This window comes from Linderina pennispora (genome assembly GCF_002104995.1).
Source record: "Linderina pennispora strain ATCC 12442 chromosome Unknown DL89scaffold_2, whole genome shotgun sequence".
NCBI lineage: Eukaryota > Fungi > Kickxellomycota > Kickxellomycetes > Kickxellales > Kickxellaceae > Linderina > Linderina pennispora.
In genome coordinates this window covers 1179158-1198081 of record NW_024468250.1, presented here as the reverse complement: position 1 = coordinate 1198081, position 18924 = coordinate 1179158, and the positions used below count along the sequence as shown (strand labels likewise).

The following is an 18924-nucleotide window of genomic DNA, read 5'->3' as shown; positions in this document are numbered from 1 at the left end:
TGAGCTGAGATTCAAAGTTTTGTGAGCTCCACAAGCGCTTGGATGGATCTGTTCCTGGGTCTGGGTCGTTCGCATAAATATATCTGCTACTTAGTCGTTGCATTGCTTTGTGAGAAAATATCTAGATCATCTTCGTCTACGGCCATCGGCAGTGCAAGTCCAGCACACTAAGAGTTTGTCGGAGTAGCCTCAAGTGTGGGTCTGCGCAGTCCTAACCAAATAGTCCATGATTTGATCGCACTGCTGAAACAGGTCTGTCTTGCCCATGCAGTACAACCTGGCGCCTGAACACTCGCTGCTCCACTGATATGCCTCGAAGCGGTTTGCGTACATGAGAATACCAGTGGGGAATCTGCCCAGAGCGTTCATAGACTTGCGCAGATAATCCATAGCTACCTGTCGGTTGCTTCCTTCGGGTATGTAGCGGATGACGAGGATATTTGTATGTCCAATGGTCACCTTCATTTGTCGACTGCTGTTACCGTTGCTCTCTTGAGCACGTAGGTTCCTCTTGGTAATTCTGTAGCCGTACCTGGCGTGTATGCCGGCATTCTCGAGGAGGGCTTCAACGAATATCCATGTTGCAGCAGCAGAGGGATTTTTGGAGAGTACATCAGCAACCCACTGGGTTGCTAGGCGTCTATCGTTGGTAATGGGATGCCATCGCAACTTGGATTTGATTGTAATTTGTTAGCTGTATGATGGTACGGGTTGAGTGGAAGTAGTTTACAGCAGCTCCACTCACACTCCAAGACAGTGTTTATAATTGAACTGCTCGACACAAATCACGCAATGTGACCTGCTGATCGTTGGTTTGTTAGTACGTTATGACATACTTTCCTAAGCCCTGTCGTGGATACGAATGGCCGAGGAAGCCATGTGATGATGTCAGATGTTTAAGGACATGGTAGATATTTTTCCTATATTTTTGAACCTCCGCCAAGGCAGCTTTTTTTCGTTCCGACATGCCAGACAACTTTGTCATGTACATAAAATCGGGCCAAGCTTGTCAGTGGCTTTTCCGCCTGCTTTGAACAGGGATTGCTGCTAGCGCCGTGGGCAATTCCCAAGTTTCGGCGTCTTCTGATGGGAAGTGAGGCTTTTGTACACAGCGGTGATAGGCACAGCAGACAACAGCTTGCATGTATATGATATTGCACTGTGTATTGGTTAAACGCATTACAAGACTAACATGGGGACGGAGATCATTCGATAGCAAGGCTGGTGTAGCCGCTCCTCAAGGTCGGGCCGACGCAGCGATCCCAAAAACTCAATAACCACCTCTAGCTCATCGACAACATCGTAGTTGTCAGACTCGCGCGGTTTGAAGGGCCGCACATCCTGATCGATTTTGAAAACAGTTAACTGGGCTGGGTTCAGAAGCAGCCCCACTGGGACGCCATTGCCACAGGTCATGCACCGCATCAGGAGATCCTCTGACCTTGCGGTACTCTATGTCGCCAAAGGCAGGGACAACAACGATGATGTTCACGTCCTGGATACTCACCCGCAGGTTTTTTGTCGTGGGTCTCGCTTTACCTGGCGCCAGTTTTTTGATCCTTTTGTGGAATGTGTAGCCGTTGTGGTGAGTGATCCCGACCTGGGCTAGCAGGGCCTCGAGAAAGAACCAGGCTCCGGTGATTGAGTGGGCATCAGCTATCTTCTCAGCAATGTCGCGCATGGATTCCAGCTTGCTCTTTGTAAGCCCCGCCATTCTGTCTGGTGATAGAGGACTGAAATGTATGCACTGGTTCGAGGTCCAAGACAGAGAAGGCGACAGAGAGAGAGCAGAGGAAGGGAGAGAGGCAAGTCCAGCCAGCGTGCCTGCCGATTCTTATCATGTGGTCGGCGGATGTGCTGCGTCCATTGTCCCATGAGTTGGACAGGCATATATATGGCTGAATTTGGCATCAAAAAACAGCGCAGCTCGGCTCGCATCAGGCTCGGCTCAACCAACGCTACGCGTTTAGCTAAACGCGTCATGGTGTTTCAACTCCAGATGCTTTCTTTCGTCTCCGGACTGGCACTGTAACTCTATCCTCTTACTATTCTGAACGCAACAATCTATCTTTAAGCATGGGAAGGCTTGTTCAATTGGAGCTTGAGAACTTCAAGTCATATCGCGGCCACCAGGTCATCGGGCCAGTTCACCAGCTTCACAGCGGTGGTGGGACCGAACGGCGCCGGCAAGTCGAACCTGATGGACGCGATCAGCTTCGTTCTGGGTGTCAAGTCGTCACACCTGCGGTCGTCGCAGCTGCGGGATCTGGTGTACCGCGGACGCACAGTGGAGACGCGCAACGGGCATGTGATTGACGAAGCAGGCGACCAGAATGAGCGAAGCGCGTGGGTGAAGGTGGTGTACGAGGACGACCACGGATTCACGATTAACTTCCAGCGTGCGATCAGCGTGTCAGGAACGAGCGAATATCGCATCAACGGGCGCGTGGTGACGCAGCAGACGTATAACCAGGCGCTGGAGAATCAAAACATCCTGGTGCGGGCCAAAAACTTTTTGGTGTTCCAGGGCGACGTGGAGGCGGTGGCATCGCAGTCGCCAAAAGACCTGACGCGTCTGGTAGAGCAGATCAGTGGGTCATGGGAGCTGCACCAGCGGTACACGGAGCTCGAAAAGGAGCAGGATACGGCTGCGGAGCAGTCCACATTTGCGTACAACAAGAAGCGCGCGGTGGCAGCGGAAGGTGCAGTCGATTCTGGAGCAGAAGCGCGAACTTGAGCTGTACGAGGGCAAGGTCAAGACGCGCAGCAAGTTGACAGTGCAGCAGATGCTGTACAAGCTGTATGTGGCCGAGAACCGCATCAAGGAGATCAAGGCGGAGATGGGCACGCTGCACGGCGAATCGATTGTTGGGGCCAGCGAGCAGCGGGCGCGGCTGGACGCTAGCCTTCAGGCCGAGCAGAAGAAGCAGGCCAAGGCGTTCAAAGCTGTCAACCGCCAGGAGCGCCAGAATCAAGCTCGTCGAGCAAAAGATGGAGGGGCGGCAGCCGACTCTTGCAGGGTTGGGCGAGAAAGTGGCCCATGCGGAGCGCAAGGCAGCACGGATCGGCGAGAATGTGGGGCGCGCGCAGGAGGATGTTGACCGGCAGCGCAAGATTGTTGAGGAGCTTGATCAAGAACACCAGCGCGTGCAGGACGCAGCGACGCGTTTTGACGAGCAGGCGCAGGCAGCGCAGGCACGGCGCGGCACACAGATCAACGAGGCGACCATGGCCGAGTACAACCGGCTTTCGGAGCAGCTGCGCAGCGAGTCGGTCGAGGACGCGTACCGACGCGACACGCTGGACCGGCAGGTGCAGTTGATGGGCGAGGCAGCAAGGCGGGCTGGCGATAAGCTTGGGGCACTGCGCAGCCAGCTCGAGAGCGTGGAAGCGTCGGGACATGCAGTCCAGCAGCAGCAGCAGCAAGCCCAGGCGGACCTGGCTGCAGTGCAGCAGGAAATGCAGCAGGCGCGACGTAGCGTGGAGGCGGCCAAGAGCGACCACGAGCGGCTTGTGCAGCTCGAGGTCGAGCTCAACGAGAAGCTGTCGGGTGTGCTGAAGCAGCTGGCGCAGGCACGGGCCGACCAGCGCGAGTCGACGCGTGAGGCACGGCTCAGGGACGTCATCAGCGCGTTGCAGCGCGTTTTTTCTGGCGTGCATGGTCGGCTGGCGGAGCTGGTCCAGCCAACGCAGCAGCGCTACGCGATCGGTGTGGCGACGGTGCTGGGACGGCACGTGGACGCAATTGTGGTTGACCAGCAGGCGACGGCCATCGAGTGCATCAACTACATGAAGGAGCAGCGCGCAGGCCAGGCGACGTTCCTGCCGCTAGACACGCTGCAGCCGCAGGCGACCAACGACAGCCTGCGGCACGTGCACACCGGAGCGCGTCTGGCGACAGACGTGCTAAAGTACGACCGGAGCGTCGAGGCTGGCAGTGCTGCATGCGTGTGCCAACGCGCTGATATGCGACAGTATCGAACGTGGCCCGGCATGTCTGCTACGAGCGGCGGCTTGAGGTCAAGGCGGTGACGCTGGATGGCTCAGTTATTCACCGCAGCGGCTTGATCACCGGCGGTACAAGCGGACGCGGCAGCGGGCAGCAGGCGCAGGCGCGGCGGTGGGAGGCTGCCGAGGTCGAGAAGCTGCGCAGGGCGCGCGACCGGCTCACAGAGGAGCTGCACAATCGTCGCCCGTGAGCGCCGCAAGCTCGGCAAGGAGGAGTTGGTCGGCAGCTATCTATCAGGACTCGAGACCAAGCTGCAGCTGTCGCGCGAGTCGCTGGATGCTGTGACGCGCAAGCTTGAGGGCATTGCCAGTGAGCGCAAACACATTGAACGGCAGATTGCCGAGGGCGAGCCAACTGCCCAGCAGGCCGAAGACGACCTGGATGCGGTCAGGCGCGAGCGTGATGAGGTTCAGCGCACGCATCGGCCAGATTGCCGAGCCGATTTTCGTGCAGTTCTGCCAGACTGTCGGGGTCAGTAGTGTTGACGAGTTCGAGAAGCAGCTGCTGGTTGCCACCGAGGCCACGGCCGAGCGGCGGCTGCAGTTCACGACGCACCTGTCGCGGCTTGACAGCCAGCGCGAGTTTGAGCGACAGCAGCTAGCAGAGGTGCAGGGCAAGCTGGACCGCCTGACGGAGTCAGCTGCAGGCCACGCAGAGCTCACTCGAAGGGCTGCGGGCCAACCTGGACCGCGAGACGGCAGACATGGCTGCACTGGTGCAGCAGCTCGAGGGCTTGCGCAGCGAGCTCAGCACTCTGAATGGCAAGTATGGCGACGTGAGCGAGGATGTTGGCAAGGCGCGGCAGGGGCTCGAGGAGGGGCAGCGCGAGTTGGACCAGATGAGCAAGGAGTTTAGCGCCAAGGCCACTGAGCTCGACCGTGTCATGGCCGACAAATTCGCAGTGCTGCGGCGCTGCAAACTCGAGGACATCCGCCTCCCGCTGCTCCAGGGCTCGCTTGAGGCGCTTGCGCTGGAGGCCACGACCAGCGTCGCGGCGGGCACGCAGCTGGCCGAGTCGTACATGTCGCAGCTCTCGCTCAACGGCTCGCAGACATCGGCAATTGCGGCCGACGAGATCGAGGCCGACTACTCGCAGCTGCCGAGTCGCATCCGCAACGGCGATCTGGCGACGGTCCGAGCAGCAGTTTGCCGACGATATTGCGCGACTGTCAGCCGAAATCGACGCGTTGAACCCGAACCCGCACGCACGTGAGCGGCTGGAGGCTGCACGGCAGCGGCTGCGCGAGATTGAGGGCGAGCACAACGTAGCGCGGCAGGCAGCCAAGGATGCCAAGGAGCGGTTCCAGACCGTGCGGCGGCGGCGGCACGACCTGTTCATGCGGTGCTACAGCCACCTGGCATCTGGAATCGACCACGCCTACAAGGCACTGACGCAGAGCCCAGTGTTCCCGCTGGGCGGCACCGCGTATCTGGCGCTGGAGGATGCCGATTCGCCGTACCTGGGCGGCATCAAATACCACGCCATGCCCCCGCTCAAGCGCTTCCGCGACATGGATCAGCTCAGCGGTGGCGAAAAGTCGGTGGCTGCCCTGGCGCTGCTGTTCTCGCTGCAGGCCTTCCGCCCCGCTCCCTTCTTTGTGCTCGACGAGGTCGATGCAGCCCTGGACCTGGCCAATGTCTCCAAGCTGGCCAACTACCTGCGCGAGCACGCACGCGCCCAGCCTGAGGCTGATGCCCCGCCCGCCACCGATGACGGACGTGGAGCTGGACGTCGCCGAGTCGGGCCACTATGCGCTGCGCCAGAGCGCCCGCACCAAGCGCACTGCCAGCGGCGACGACAAGCAGCCGCCCAAGGAGGCCGACTTCCAGTTCATCGTCATCTCTCTCAAGCAAGCGCTGTACGAGCGCGCCAAGTCACTCGTCGGCATCTACCGCGACCAGGCCGAGAACAGCTCGCACGTGCTCACCGTGGATCTCGAGCAGTTCCCGGCCTGAGCGGCTGACCCTAAAGTTTCCACGTGAGTCTATTCTCTATCCAATCATAGCCTTCCAATTATATATGCGCACTCGCGCGCGGAATATGCATGGGGAGCCCGTTCAATTTTTTCTCCCTCTCAGCAGGTGAAGTGGATTCGCCATTCGCAGCATAAAGAGAGGTCGATTTCTCCTTTTCAAAAAAAATCGCTTCTGATTTCGAAACACCCCCCTTTTTGTCACCAGGAAGAGGTAGGTGTCGGCATGTCGGGTTGCTGTTGGAACGAAACGAAGAGAGCACACGCAGCTGGAAGGAGGATCGGGGCTTGAGGAGCCAGTTTGTGCCGCTAGAATTTCCCCTCCTCACCGACCAAATCAGAGCTGCGTAATCACAGCCGCATTCGAGCAGTACGCGGCAGCTACTACGAAAGCAGGACGCGTGAGTTCCAAACCCCTGGCAAGTGTTTGTGTGGGCCAAGCTAAGCGACATGATGTTCCTGTCAACGCTGTGTGTAGAAAAATGAACCCCGAGAAGCTTGCCAAGCTCCAGGCCCAGGTCCGCACCGGCGGTAAGGGCACTCCCCGCCGCAAGGTCAAGGCTGCGCACAAGCCGGCCGTGAAGGAGGACAAGAAGCTGGCATCGACCCTAAAGCAGCTGAACGTGCAGCCGATCTCTGCCATTGAGGAGGTCAACATGTTCCATGATGACGGCAAGATCACCAACTTTGTTGCCCCGCGTGGTAAGTACTCGCCAGCTCTGCATCTGCTGCATGTCAAACACTGCGTGTGCAATTCTGTGTATGCTAATTGCATGATATCTCTGCATTGTAGTCAGCGCGTCGATTGCCGGCAACACTTTTGTCATCGCTGGCAAGAGCCAGAACAAGGGTAAGCATACATGCGGGTGATGACGGGGGGGGGTTTGCAGTGTGCATTCAGGTTAATTCTTCTTTGCTTGTCCCGTTGCTTTTAGGTATCGAGGAGATGTTCCCGGAGATCCTGTCGCAGCTCGGCCCCGAGTCGCTGGCTGATCCTGAAGAAGCTTGCCTGAGAGCTTCCAGAACCAGGCCAACATTGGCAACGTCGACGACGACATCCCCGAGCTCGTCGAGGCCGAGGATGAGGCCGCCAAGGGCGAGACCTGACCTCAACGCTGCCGACTAAGCATCCCGCTTTTCACTTTTGTTCCACCAAAAATATACTTTTTTGTTGAAAAAAGGACATATCCCGTATAATCCGGTGATTACTTGGGATGATTCGCGCGCTATTTGGCCAGAATGACAATCGGAGCAGTCAAATAACGCAATCTCTCTGTGCGGCGGCGGGAGTGCCACGCAAGCATCGCATAGTCTGTGGGAATGCGCGCGCAGTAGGAAGAGTGTAAGGGCGGCATGCAGATTTAAAGGCCGCTGCAGAAGCAGGAGTAGGGTAGGTGCTTTGTTTCTCCTCACCCATCTACTCCATCCATATTTTTTCCTCTACTACTTCTGAACAATGTCTCTCAAGGTCGGCGACTCCTTCCCCCAAGTGCAGCTCAAGTACGTTCCGTACGATGCCTCGAACCCGGATGCCTGCGGTGCACCGCAGGTGCTCGACACCAAGGCCGACTTTGCCGGCAAGAAGGTGGTGATCTTCGCCGTGCCTGGCGCCTTCACGCCGACATGCTCAGCGCAGCATCTGCCCGGATACCTAGCCAAGGTGGACGAGCTGAGGGCCAAGGGCGTTGATCTGGTCATCGGCACATCGAGCAACGACTTTTTCGTGCTGGACGCATGGGGCAAGCAGCAGGGCGTCAAGGACAAGATCCTGCTGGTGAGCGACGCCAATGGCGAGCTCGGCAAGGCGACCGGACTGACCCTGGATCTGACTGCCAAGGGCCTGGGCAGCGGCAGGCTGACCAGGTTCGCGGCCATCGTCGATAATGGCAGGGTCACGTATGCTGAGCAGGAGCCCAACCCCGGCGAGGTCTCGGTTAGCGGCGTTGATGCGGTTCTGGCCGCCCTCTAAAAGCCCAATGGTTTGACTTTCAATATACCTTTTTTGGGGTTACTCCTTTATCTATGAGGTTTCAGAATGCTGGTGAATTGCATATCCAAATCAGGAATTCTTGTTGCTGCGACATGTCTTTGGAGGAATGGAGTGTCAAAAGAGAATTGATGTCATGCAATCCAGCTAGCTGCGTTGGTTCTTTATGTTCAAGTCATCAATGTATGCTTGGATACCCATATAATGGAGATGGTATGACCGGCCCTAGGTTGCCATTTGTCGTTGGTCCCATCAGGTAGTCGGCGGAGGGGATCTTTGTTGGTTGCACTGCTCAGCCAACACAGAACCCAACACCGTGCCTGCACATACGGCTAATCAGACGATTAATCATGTGCTCCAGAACATGTGGTGTTCAGATAGCTCCTCTCCCATGTTCCCACAGATGTACCAGATCAAATGACAGTGCAGCGTGCAGAAGATGGAGGGATCCGTCGCCATTCCTGCAATTGACACAGCTTCTGACTGTCCATTGCATGCCAAGGTTCAATTCAGTTCGCTGGCACCCAGCAGTTAACACATGCGCACCGAGTGGCTGGCTTTGGTTGGATACGAGCGGCACAGAAGCAATGGAAGCTGATGAATATTCCATGCACTCGGAGAAGCCAAAGATGGCCAGGACTGGATCATCTGCGCTCCGACTATCTCTGCTCACAAGATCCCCAAACGATGTTGGGAAGAGCTGTGCTGCTTCAGGTAAGCGTGCACGGCGCCTGCAGCTCTCGTGGTCCGGTTGCAGAACGTTGGTTGGCCATTAATGGCACGGATTCAATGGTGTTTCCATGTACTTGCATGGTGTCAAATATGTTGAGGGTCCGGCCGACACCATGCAAGTTGCTCCCAAGACTCGGATGACGGCCTTTTGTTGTTGCTGCTGCAGTGCTTAAAATAGCCGTGGGCTGCTTTCACATCTTTTCCCGTGTCCGAACACCAAAAACTAGCACATGGCGCGGAACGTATATATCCGTCCCCTTGTTGACTTTCAGAATGTGAAGAGTTGCACCTATGCCCTGATCATTATGAACCCTGGGATCGCACATGCGCTCTTGTCCTAACTTTTGGTTGGACATTAGGAGAGATTGTATGGAATGGTTTGTTCGAACATTCCCTACAGCTGGCAGCAAGAGAGGAAGTCTCTGTAAAGAGATCGGACGGGTCGCTGAGTGAAAAGAATAAATAAATAATAGGCAGCCACCGGAAGAGCAAAATCGCTCAACAAAAAACTCCAGCTATAGACCAGCTTGGGCAAAAGATGTGAGGAGAAAAAGAGGTGCTCAGCTCTTCAATTCGCTTAATTTCGCTTGACACTGAGCAAAAAAAAAAATTGACCCGTCGCCCCGCCCTATCACAAGCAAAGCGGTGCAAAGAAACTGAGGTAGTTGGCAAAGACCGGTTATCCTTCTACGGAGACCGTTCCACAATGCGAATGACCCCATCGTCTGAGGACGATTCCTCGCGTATCATTTTGCACACCTCCCCCATGCTGCACCTGTGCTTGGACGCATCAATCGGCGTGTGGGATATGCACTGAGCCAGGAGATTTTTCTATGCATATATTTCTAGAAGATATCCCGCGAAGATTCATTGCCCACCACGACCCAGTAAATGAGCATTATGAGGGGCATGGGCATGATGCCCTACTGCCATTCAATAGTACCAGAGTCGCCTAAAAAACTTTGGCAAAATGTCAAGTCCAAGCGCCATCAGCTTGTTTATAAGCAGGCATGTGTCGGCTGGCCTCTATCGACTGCAAAAAGATTCTATATACACAATAGCCATTTAGTCAGCAAGTTCCCCACTTTTTCAGCTCTCACACCGCGGTTCCTTACCACCTGTTGCAGAGAAGCTGGGTATACTTTAATCTTCCAAGACTCCCTTTTCAGCTAGTTCACATACACTTCAGAAAAGGACTTCCTCAAGATGATGGAAATTCACGACTACACCTGGATCTTCGTTCTGGGTATCATTGCGGCTTGCGCCGATGCCTTTGGCATTGGTGCCAACGATGTGGCCAACTCATTTGCTAGCAGTGTCTCGTCGGGCTCGCTGACGCTTGCGCAGGCCTGCATTATTGCCGTGTTCACAGAGTTCCTTGGTGCCTTCCTGCTTGGTTCCAACACGGCTGAGACCATCAAGAGCGGTATCATGGATGTCAAGCTCTTCGTGCCCCAGCCCGAGCTGATGATGCTCGGTATGCTGTGCGCTGTTGCTGGTTCGGCTGTGTGGGTCCTCACTGCGTGCAGGTTCGGTATGCCTGTGTCAACCACGCATTCGATCGTCGGTGCCATCATCGGTGTCGGCATTGCTGCCTTCGGCGGTGATACTATCAAGTGGGACTACTCGGGTGTGGCCAAGATTGTCACCTCCTGGTTTGTCTCGCCGGTGGCCGCCGGTATCGTCACTGCCATTATCTACATGCCGACCAAGATCTTTGTGCTCAAGAGTGTGAACTCGCTGGAGCGCGGAATCAAGGCTATCCCGATCTACTTCTTCATCACCTCGCTCATCGGTGCTTTCTACCTGATCTACAAGGGCGCCCCGGGCACCAAGGCCGCTAAGATGTCGATCGGTACTATTGTTGGCATCAGCTTCGGTGTTGCTGCCGGTGTCACAATCCTGGCCTGGGTTCTCTTTGTGCCGTGGCTCCGCCGCCGTGTCATCAACAAGGAGAACGTGCGCTGGTTCCACATCCCTGTCATTCACTTTGTCAAGCCCCGCCCGTCTGCCCCTGCCCCTGAGGAGATTCCGGGTGGCCTGGAGAACGGTGATGGCACCGAGATCCAGGAGAAGATCACTGCCAGCGGCAAGACCATTGAGTCTGAGTCTAACAACGAGGCTGAGTTCCAGGAGCAGGAGAAGTCGCGGGTCAAGTCGCTGTTCACTATGGCCAAGGATCTGTTCCTGCGTGGCGTGCGCAAGGATGTGCGCAACCTCGACAACCAGAAGCTGGCGTCTGTCCACGAGGCTGCCCAAAAGTTCGACGGCGATACCGAGTACCTGTTCTCGTTCCTGCAGGTCATCACTGCGTGCCTTGCCAGTTTCTCGCACGGCTCCAACGATGTCGCCAACGCCGCCGGTCCTATTGCTGCCATCTACGATATCTGGCGTACTGCCAAGGTCGACCCTTCGGGCAAGGCTCAGGTGCCCAGCTGGATTCTGGCCATGGCCGGTGCTGCCATTGATCTTGGTCTGCTCACCTACGGCTACCATGTCATGCGCAAGCTCGGCAACGGTGTCACCTATCTGTCGCCTAGCCGTGGCTTCTCGGCTGAGCTTGGCACCTCGCTCACTGTCCTGACTGCCTCCAAGATTGGTTTGCCCGTGTCGACCACCCACTGCATCACTGGTGCCATTACCTCTATCGGCCTGTGCAACGGCAGCTGGCGCGCCCTGAACTGGAAGATGCTCAGCTGGTGCTTCCTGTCATGGATCATCACCCTGCCTGCTGCTGGTCTGCTCGCTGGTCTGCTGTTTGCCTACGGCAAGAACGCCCCTACCCAAATGATCTAAGCCCCCAGTTTTATATATCCCTGTGTTTCATACGTCAGTTCCCCCCTTTTACAAATTCGATTAATAGCTTTCCCATTCTATTCACGAGATAACTATCTTGACCACATTGCCTACCTATACATGAGGTGCGGTAGGACATCATCCCAGGACCATGCCGTGCCATCCGCCATGATATGCAACATAGATTTTCTTGCCCTGATCACGATATCAGCTGAACCCGCTCATGTGGGAGAAAGAAAGTATATATTTTTTAAAAGTGTAGTGGGATTGTGCTGAAAGAACGGGTGTGGGTGGACAAGAAGGTAAAAAATTACAGGTCCTCACGGACCATGAAGCCCGGGCCAGGCGGCGGTGTGGTCAGGGTCGTCTGTCCGCCAAGCGGCTCGCAGTTAATACGGCCATTAAGAGGCCCGCGCTTGACCTTCCTTACCTGCCTTCAGGTCATCCAGCAGCTTGACGGTGCTCTCAGGGGTCAGGTCCTCAAAGTAATCGTCGTTGACTGACACCACAGGCGCATTGACACAGGCGCCGGCACACTCGACCTCAACAAGAGTGAACAGCTTATCCGGAGTAGTGCCGCCGACCTTGATACCTAGTGGTCCTCGATGGCCTTGACAATCTTGGAGGCGCCGCACAGCTCGCACGGCGTGGTGGTGCACACCTGCAGGAAATATTTGCCAACAGGGTTGCGGTTGAACATGGTGTAGAAAGTGGCGACCTCGTAAACGCGCATCGGGTGCACCTCAAGCAGCTTCGCAATGTAGTTCATCACCGAGAGCGACGTCCAGCCGTTCTGCTTCTGCGCCAAATGCAGCAGCGGGATCATCGCCGCCTTCTTGTACTGAGGAGGGTACTTTGCCATGATCTTCTGCGCCTCCGAGAGGTTCGTCGAGGAAAACTCGAACGGGATGCTCGGGTTGTTCTCGGGCGTATCGCGGTGCACAAAGATCGCGTCGCTGCGCCGGACGGTAGCCGCACTGAACTGACGCATACCAAACATGCGAAGACGCTGGGCGGCGCTGCTCATCATACCGGGTCTGATTCTGGCAAGCATTCTTGTTGTCCTGTGTTACTGAGGTCTGCTGATGTGATTGAGTGTTGCGAATCCTGTCCCTCGGGCCGAGAAATTGACAGCGCTGAATAAATGCGGAATCTAAAAAGACAACAAAAAGAGCGTATGGAGAGAAGGGGAGGCACGCTTGCAACAGCAGCAAATTTCGAGACTGTCAAGGGCTTGAGCCCTGGCGCTTCAACCTCAGGTATTTTAGAGATAAAAATCCACAGGCCTGAACGCAGATGAGATAGGGCTGATCACAGGCGGTGATTCCGCTGCCGTGATATGATCTGGTAATCAATCAATAGCCGCGGTTGCGTCGTCAGCACTTGCGTATGCGCTGGCTAGCGCAGGTGTCCACAGATGCGCTTGCGGCTGCTTAAAGAGAACTGACGTGCTTTTCTGCTGCTCCTTTCCCTTGCTCCCAATTCAAGGTACACGTTTAATACTCTCATTATTCTCTCATCGCAGAGGTCTTCTACTCTTAGCAGACCGGTCAGCAAGGACAGATATTCTGAGCGCGTGCATTACAGCAGCAAACAACTCTCGAAAATGGTAAGAGCCCGACTAATGCCACACCCATGGTTCAAAATGGCGCGGCCGAGATTCTGTTCACCACCTCTAAAACAAGCGCTCGATGTAGTCGATCATGGAATATAACGGGTCGGCCGTCGTGGCCATGGTGGGGAAGAACTGCGTGGCTATCGCGGCGGATAAGCGCCTGGGACAGCGCGCGCTGACAGTGGATATGAACTTCCAGAAAGTGTTCCCGATCACAGACCGCACGTACATTGGGCTCCCTGGGACTGGCAACGGATGTGAAGACTCTGTACGACCGGTTCCGGTTCAACGTGAACCTGTACCGGCAGCGCTGAGGAGCGCATTATCGAGCCCAAGACATTCTCGAACCTGGTCTCGCACATGCTGTATGAGCGCCGGTTCGGACCGTACTTTGTGGAGCCGGTAATCGCCGGACTGGATAAGGACAACAAGCCGTTTGTGTGCGGCATGGATCTGATCGGGATGCCCGAACTACGCCGAAGACTTTATTGTCAGCGGAACGGCCAGCGACAACTTGTTTGGCATGTGCGAGTCGCTGTGGGAGCCCGATCTGGAGCCTGAGGAGCTGTTTGAGACCATTTCGCAAGCGCTGCTGAACGCCGTGGACCGCGATGCTATGAGCGGATGGGGCGCGGTTGTGCATGTCATCACCAAGGACGGGGTCATTACGCGGGATCTCAAGGGCCGCATGGACTAAGGCCAGTTTTTCTGTCTTCATTTTTACATTTCTAAAGCAAATGGATGCTATCAGTACTCGCTGTAAAGGACGATAGAAATTGCACCGGAGACAGCAAATACAGAGGTCAGGAGTAGCTGTATGCACAGATATATGTGTGAGGGCATCGGCTGAGCTGCTTCCAGCCCCACTTGTTCGAGAAGCCTAGTGGTCCGTTGTCCACGAAGGGGCTCGCATAGGCCTCGTTCGCTCTCCTGGCTGCTTATTCTTGCATTCCAGCATCTACCATAGAGGGCGGACTTTTTCATCTAGCGAATGTCTATATTCATATACAGGTCCCATCAGGTGGCTACAGGCTATTGTTTTCTAGTTCTGCTGAGCTGCTTATACTGGGTGCCGGTTCTCGCGCATGGCGGTCTGCAGCCGCGAGATAATCTTGCCGGTCTGGGCACGACGGCGGCCTTCCAAGTACTTCATCATGTCCTTGTACGAGCGAGGCACGACGCGGCGCACAAGGACCATTGGGGCAGTGGAAGTTGAAGTAGAACGTGTTTGTGCGCTCGGTCTTGTTCTGCAGGTTATCGATGACATCAGCCGATACCGCGACCTGGAAGGTCTTGTTCTCTGGCTCTGAATACACGACCTGAGACGTGAGTTTCAGGATCGACCCGATATTCACGGGCTTCTGGAACGAAAAATCATCGAGCGACACATACGACGGCCGGCTGTGCGTGAATACGGCGCCGTTGGCGAACGACAGCTCGTGCGCCAGGCGCATCAGATACCCACCAAAGATCTTGTTGTGGACGTTGCGCTCCGACGGGAAGCATACAGTCACCGACTCCATCACGGTCTTGTCGAGCCACACCATGTCTGTCGGTAGGTTGACATGCGTTCCATATCCGCTAGACGCAAACTTGTTCGTCTCCATCCACTGGTTGTGGATCACCATGGTCTCCTCCTCGCTGGGCGGGCGCTTGTACAGATTGGTCTGGGCAATCGTCTTTTTGTGCTCCTTGATTTGCTCCGAGATCTTGACCAGGCGGCGCTCGCTCTCGTCGCCCAGCAGCAGCGGGTTGACCTGCGAGGACTTGCCGGTGTACTTGTCGCGGCCCACCATGGTGAAGCGGGCAACCAGGTTGGGCTCGGCCTCGGCCGGCATCCCGGGCTCAGTCACAGGCTGCACCTGGATATAAATCTCCAGCGAGCTGAACCCGACATACGTGACCATACCTGCCAGGCGGTAGTTCTTGTTCGGGCTGAGGCGCTGCTTCAAGTCGATGCGGTCGACAGACGCAGTGACAAACACGATCGGTGCCAGCTCGCCCTGCTGATCCGACGCGTGCTTATAAGCGACGGCGCCTGCCAGCCGGTCCAGATCCTCAAGCACCTTGCCGAGCCGGATCTCGCCGTAGAAGTTGATATACTCCTCCCTCAGTGCCCTGTTGTCCTTGAAGCGCAGGAATGTCTCCGTGAACGAGTCGCTGATCTTCTTGAGCACCAGCGGCTTCTTCTCTGTGCGCCTTGGCGTCGGCCAGGTTGGCGTCGTTGATGCGCTGCAGGATGCCCATATAGTCAGCGCTCTTGCCAGGCATGACGGAGTATTTGTCGAGGATCTTTTGCGATTCGTCATACCGTTCCAGCATCCGCTTGTGCTCCTCCTCAAGCTTCTCGACGTGCGAGTCGTGCGCGCGCTTGGCTTCGGCGTCCAGCCGTGCTTGCTCTGCCGGCGAGGTCGTCGTTTTGATGCCAGCAGCGCCCGCGGGAACCTTTGTCGTGGGAACCTGCGCCAGCCTCTGGTCTGTGATCGCCTGCAGTGTGCGTGGCGAAGTCGTGAGGCGGCGCATGGGCTGGGTGGGGCGCAATGCGCGGGCAGCCAGCTTTGTCGAGGGCACTAGTGATTGCATATGTAAAGTATCCTGTTACCCAATATGCTGGTAAAAGGCAGTAATGGAATGAAACGTGGGGACGAGAGGGATACCGGGCAGGCGCAGGGGCTGTAGAAGCAAACTTTTATCAATAGAAAAAAGGCTCTGTGAGAAAAACTGTTTACGTTGACGTGGACAGCCAGAGTGTTCCAGGCGCGATTTTATGTTACGCTGAGGGAGGAAAACAAACCGAGGTCGGTTGATCAGTTTTGCAATGCCGCCCTTGGGGTGGTTCCAAAAGCACTGAAAATATCCGCCTCGCCACCTACTGCGCGCTTGAGCAAACCATGGCGACCCTGTACCCAATGAGCACTACAGCTGAGGACGAGAGTTAGCGCCTGTAATTACACACACCTGCCTTTCGCAGAATTTCTAGCTGCACCCGCCCCACAGCCAGCATCGAACATCGGTACAGCTACAGGCTGCTCGTCCACCTCGTCACCCCACACTTTTCCTCATGCCCTAATTTGGTGCCATGGCAGCCAAAAAAACTTTCCGGCGCTGGGCAGAGCACCCTGTCTGAGCAGAGTGGGGGTGTGGCGATGTACTTACCGGGATATCCGTGACTGTCAAGCACCCGGTGCTGCCCCAACCACGCCCGCCCGGCAGCCGCTGCCCCGATGTTGTCGTAGAGCAGCACGATTTCGTCGTTTTCTCCCAGATCGACAGTCTCCTCGACCCGCTCAGCGTTGACAAAAGTGCCGTTTGGACTTGTGCTTTTGAGCCGAGGCACTGGCAGGCCGTGCTCGTCAGCATCCAGGAAAACCTCGCAATGGTGGGTGCTGATGTGGGCGTCGTCCAGACGAACGGTGCTTGCGGTGCTTCGCCCAAACGTGATGCGGCGGTCGTAGCAGACTAGCTGCGGGAACTCGCCATCGAGCACACTCAGCACTATCCAAGGGCTGCGTTTCTCGGTGCCAATGGCCAATTCGAGCGCCGTGGAGTCCGGATCAAACAGGATCTTTCCCCCCACAGCGTACGCCTTCTATTCAAGCAGAGCCCAGCATCTTTTGAGTTTGTTGTACACGCTACAGAGCCCGGATAATATTCCACCTATAGCAAACTGCTCGCTGGATGTACTTACCTGGGCGCCTCCAAACAAAAGATGCGAGAGGTGCGCTGACTGCACAGGCATCACCAGCGGCGGCGGTTGCTGCTGCTGCGATGGGCAGCTTTGCAGGGCACAGTTCTCGGATTCCCCAGCCACATCTGATCCGCCACCCTTGAGAATCCTATCAGCTGCTGCGTGGCGCGTATGCATCTCCAGCGACAGCCGCCGGGGAGCTTCCGGCTGGCTAGTCACCCAGATGCGCTTCCAGGGCTTGTCCAGAACCTGGATCTGGAACTCATAGGGGCGGCGCTCGGACCCGAAGCCCCCCGACAGCGAGCATAGCGAGAACGTAGAGTGGTCGTTTAGTATCGCTGTATTGCTGGGTCCAATTATGCGCCCATTTGCCCAGCATGACCCCCGGCTGGTGTCGCGGACGCTGGCCTTGCCATTTCTGAACAGAATTTCGCAATGCTGAGACGAAATACGCGGATCTTGCACTTGGATATGGCACTTGCTGCTGCGACCCACTGTGGTGCGGTAGCGGAAGAGGTCGATGGGCAACAGCCTCCCCTTGGATCCACTGTCACCCTCACCGCTGCTGCGCACCGGAACCAGCCTCCCCCACACGTCGTGGGGCTCAAACAACGGACCAGGCGTACCGTCCTCACTTGTCTGCACCCACGGGTGTAGCACTGTCGCGTCAATTGTAATCCTTAGCTCCGGGTCAATATTCAGCATGCCCTCGATCAGATTGCGCAGGCTCTCTGACAGCCGAATGTACTTCAGGTTTGAGTCGGTCAGCTTGCTGGCCTTCAAATAGGACTCAATTGATTTCCCTGTCTCACCCGTTAGCAGCATCTTGGAGAACGGGAAGCTGTTCAGATGCAGCGCATACAGCACGACACCCAGTGCCCAGATGTCAACACTCTTGCTGTACGGAGTCGACGTCGAGTTGCGGCATATGATCTCTGGTGCCAAGTAGCTGGGCGTGCCACAGATCGTGCGCATCAGGTCCCCGTCGCTCACCGCCCTTGCCAGTCCAAAGTCGGCGATTTTGACTGACGCAATCGCTCCACTTGGCGTCTTCTTGATCAGAATATTATCCAGCTTCAGGTCACGGTGGGTGACGCCGTTCGAGTGCAGATACCGCACTGCACTGCAGATCTGCTTGAAGATCGGCCGGCACCCGGACTCAGTGAAGGGACCGTGCTCTGATAGATAAGAAAATAGGTCGCCGCCATCCAGGTATTCCATGAAAATGTAGATACGCTCCTTATCGATGTGCAGCTCATGCAATGGCACGACGTGTGCCTGCTTTAGCTGCTTCAAGATGCTGACCTCGCGTTCAAAGACCTTTGAGAGTCCGCTACTGAACAGGTGCCGTTTCTTATTGATCACCTTGCAGGCGCATGCCGTGCCGGTTGGCTTGTGGATTGCCATCCACACCTTGGCAAAGTTGCCTGCACCAATCTCGCGCTTGAAGTCGTATACACGCAATACCTCTGGGTCAAATTTGGGCTGGCCCGTAGTCTGGTTACTGGAATTGGCCAGCTCAACGCTATACTCCAATGCCACATCCGATGGCAGTGCGTCGATTGCCTGCAGGAATCCGACCCGGTCCATGTGGAACAGTAGTGTGCGGTTGTCGCGGCCCAAGATCTGGTCATTGATATATGTACCATTGGTACTCACGTCGACAATATACAGACTCTGTTGGTTTGTTTGGGGATCTTCTTCCATGTATAGTCGGCAGTGTGTGTTGCTGACATAGTTGCGGTCCAGCACTATGTCGCACTTGTTCAGCCGCCCGATCATGTAGCCATCGCCAAGTAACTTACTAACGGTCATTGCAACAGGCCGAAGGTGCGGGTGTCGCGGAACCAGATGCGCAAATACATCGGGCTCGCTTTTGTGCTCGTTGCGCGGCGGTTTCTGGGTTGTGTCAGTGGGCTGAGTCTCCTGGGTGGGCTGCGTGGGCTGTGTCGGCTGAGTGGGCTGCGTGATTTCGTCTTGAGTCAGCATCACGTCCTTTCGCATAGTGAAAACAAAGCTGTGTTGATAAAAGTAGACGCAGGGGATTGTGCTTTAAAACAACAAAAAGGGAAAATTAGGGAATACTGTTTTTTTTCTTAATGAAGAGTGGCTGCGCAAATACGA

General features: G+C 56.0%; 10 protein-coding genes across 10 annotated transcripts; 5 read left to right on the top strand and 5 right to left on the bottom strand.

The window, feature by feature from the left end:
• Nucleotides 1-189: 189 nt before the first annotated feature.
• Nucleotides 190-669, bottom strand: DL89DRAFT_265292 (uncharacterized protein; the record flags this gene model as incomplete). Its single annotated transcript, XM_040886603.1, has 1 exon — nt 190-669. A coding segment is annotated over one exon (480 nt), but the record flags the coding sequence as incomplete, so codon positions are not given.
• Nucleotides 670-2076: 1407 nt separating this feature from the next.
• Nucleotides 2077-5965, top strand: DL89DRAFT_274088 (RecF/RecN/SMC protein; the record flags this gene model as incomplete). Its single annotated transcript, XM_040889140.1, is given in 11 exon segments — nt 2077-2114; nt 2134-2702; nt 2779-2800; nt 2826-3911; nt 3931-3950; nt 3976-4195; nt 4236-4416; nt 4439-4615; nt 4656-4997; nt 5152-5748; nt 5816-5965. 11 exon segments carry the CDS (start codon nt 2077-2079, stop codon nt 5963-5965), a joined length of 3402 nt encoding a protein of 1133 aa, XP_040746498.1.
• Nucleotides 5966-6095: 130 nt separating this feature from the next.
• Nucleotides 6096-7089, top strand: DL89DRAFT_320815 (NAC-domain-containing protein; the record flags this gene model as incomplete). The annotated part of the gene is made up of 4 exons (XM_040891237.1): nt 6096-6684; nt 6776-6832; nt 6918-6963; nt 6999-7089. The coding sequence occupies exons 1-4, from the start codon at nt 6465-6467 to the stop codon at nt 7087-7089; spliced, it is 414 nt and encodes a 137-aa protein (XP_040746497.1). The 5' UTR covers nt 6096-6464.
• Nucleotides 7090-7226: 137 nt separating this feature from the next.
• DL89DRAFT_265290 (Redoxin) lies at nt 7227-8156 on the top strand. The gene has a single exon (XM_040886602.1). The coding sequence runs from the start codon at nt 7439-7441 to the stop codon at nt 7949-7951; it is 513 nt and encodes a 170-aa protein (XP_040746496.1). The 5' UTR covers nt 7227-7438; the 3' UTR covers nt 7952-8156.
• Nucleotides 8157-9907: 1751 nt separating this feature from the next.
• On the top strand, nt 9908-11566 carry DL89DRAFT_244053 (phosphate transporter; the record flags this gene model as incomplete). The annotated part of the gene is made up of 1 exon (XM_040885052.1): nt 9908-11566. One exon carries the CDS (start codon nt 9908-9910, stop codon nt 11495-11497), a length of 1590 nt encoding a protein of 529 aa, XP_040746495.1. The 3' UTR covers nt 11498-11566.
• A 192-nt stretch (nt 11567-11758) lies between these two features.
• Nucleotides 11759-12702, bottom strand: DL89DRAFT_265289 (uncharacterized protein). Its single transcript, XM_040886600.1, has 4 exons — nt 12114-12702; nt 12002-12089; nt 11956-11959; nt 11759-11931 (listed from the first exon to the last, which is right to left on the bottom strand). The coding sequence occupies exons 1-4, from the start codon at nt 12549-12551 to the stop codon at nt 11808-11810; spliced, it is 654 nt and encodes a 217-aa protein (XP_040746494.1). The 5' UTR covers nt 12552-12702; the 3' UTR covers nt 11759-11807.
• A 325-nt stretch (nt 12703-13027) lies between these two features.
• On the top strand, nt 13028-13810 carry DL89DRAFT_265288 (N-terminal nucleophile aminohydrolase; the record flags this gene model as incomplete). The annotated part of the gene is made up of 4 exons (XM_040886599.1): nt 13028-13135; nt 13195-13337; nt 13421-13552; nt 13608-13810. Exons 1-4 carry the CDS (start codon nt 13133-13135, stop codon nt 13807-13809), a joined length of 480 nt encoding a protein of 159 aa, XP_040746493.1. The 5' UTR covers nt 13028-13132.
• Nucleotides 13811-13896: 86 nt separating this feature from the next.
• DL89DRAFT_88760 (uncharacterized protein) lies at nt 13897-15799 on the bottom strand. The gene has a single exon (XM_040892211.1). It carries the CDS (start codon nt 15419-15421, stop codon nt 14138-14140), a length of 1284 nt encoding a protein of 427 aa, XP_040746492.1. The 5' UTR covers nt 15422-15799; the 3' UTR covers nt 13897-14137.
• Nucleotides 15566-16662, bottom strand: DL89DRAFT_88755 (uncharacterized protein). The gene is made up of 2 exons (XM_040892210.1): nt 16269-16662; nt 15566-16028 (listed from the first exon to the last, which is right to left on the bottom strand). Exons 1-2 carry the CDS (start codon nt 16470-16472, stop codon nt 15711-15713), a joined length of 522 nt encoding a protein of 173 aa, XP_040746491.1. The 5' UTR covers nt 16473-16662; the 3' UTR covers nt 15566-15710.
• Nucleotides 16663-17436: 774 nt separating this feature from the next.
• Nucleotides 17437-18615, bottom strand: DL89DRAFT_220611 (Pkinase-domain-containing protein; the record flags this gene model as incomplete). The annotated part of the gene is made up of 1 exon (XM_040884464.1): nt 17437-18615. A coding segment is annotated over one exon (1179 nt), but the record flags the coding sequence as incomplete, so codon positions are not given.
• Between the last annotated feature and the right edge of the window lie 309 nt (nt 18616-18924).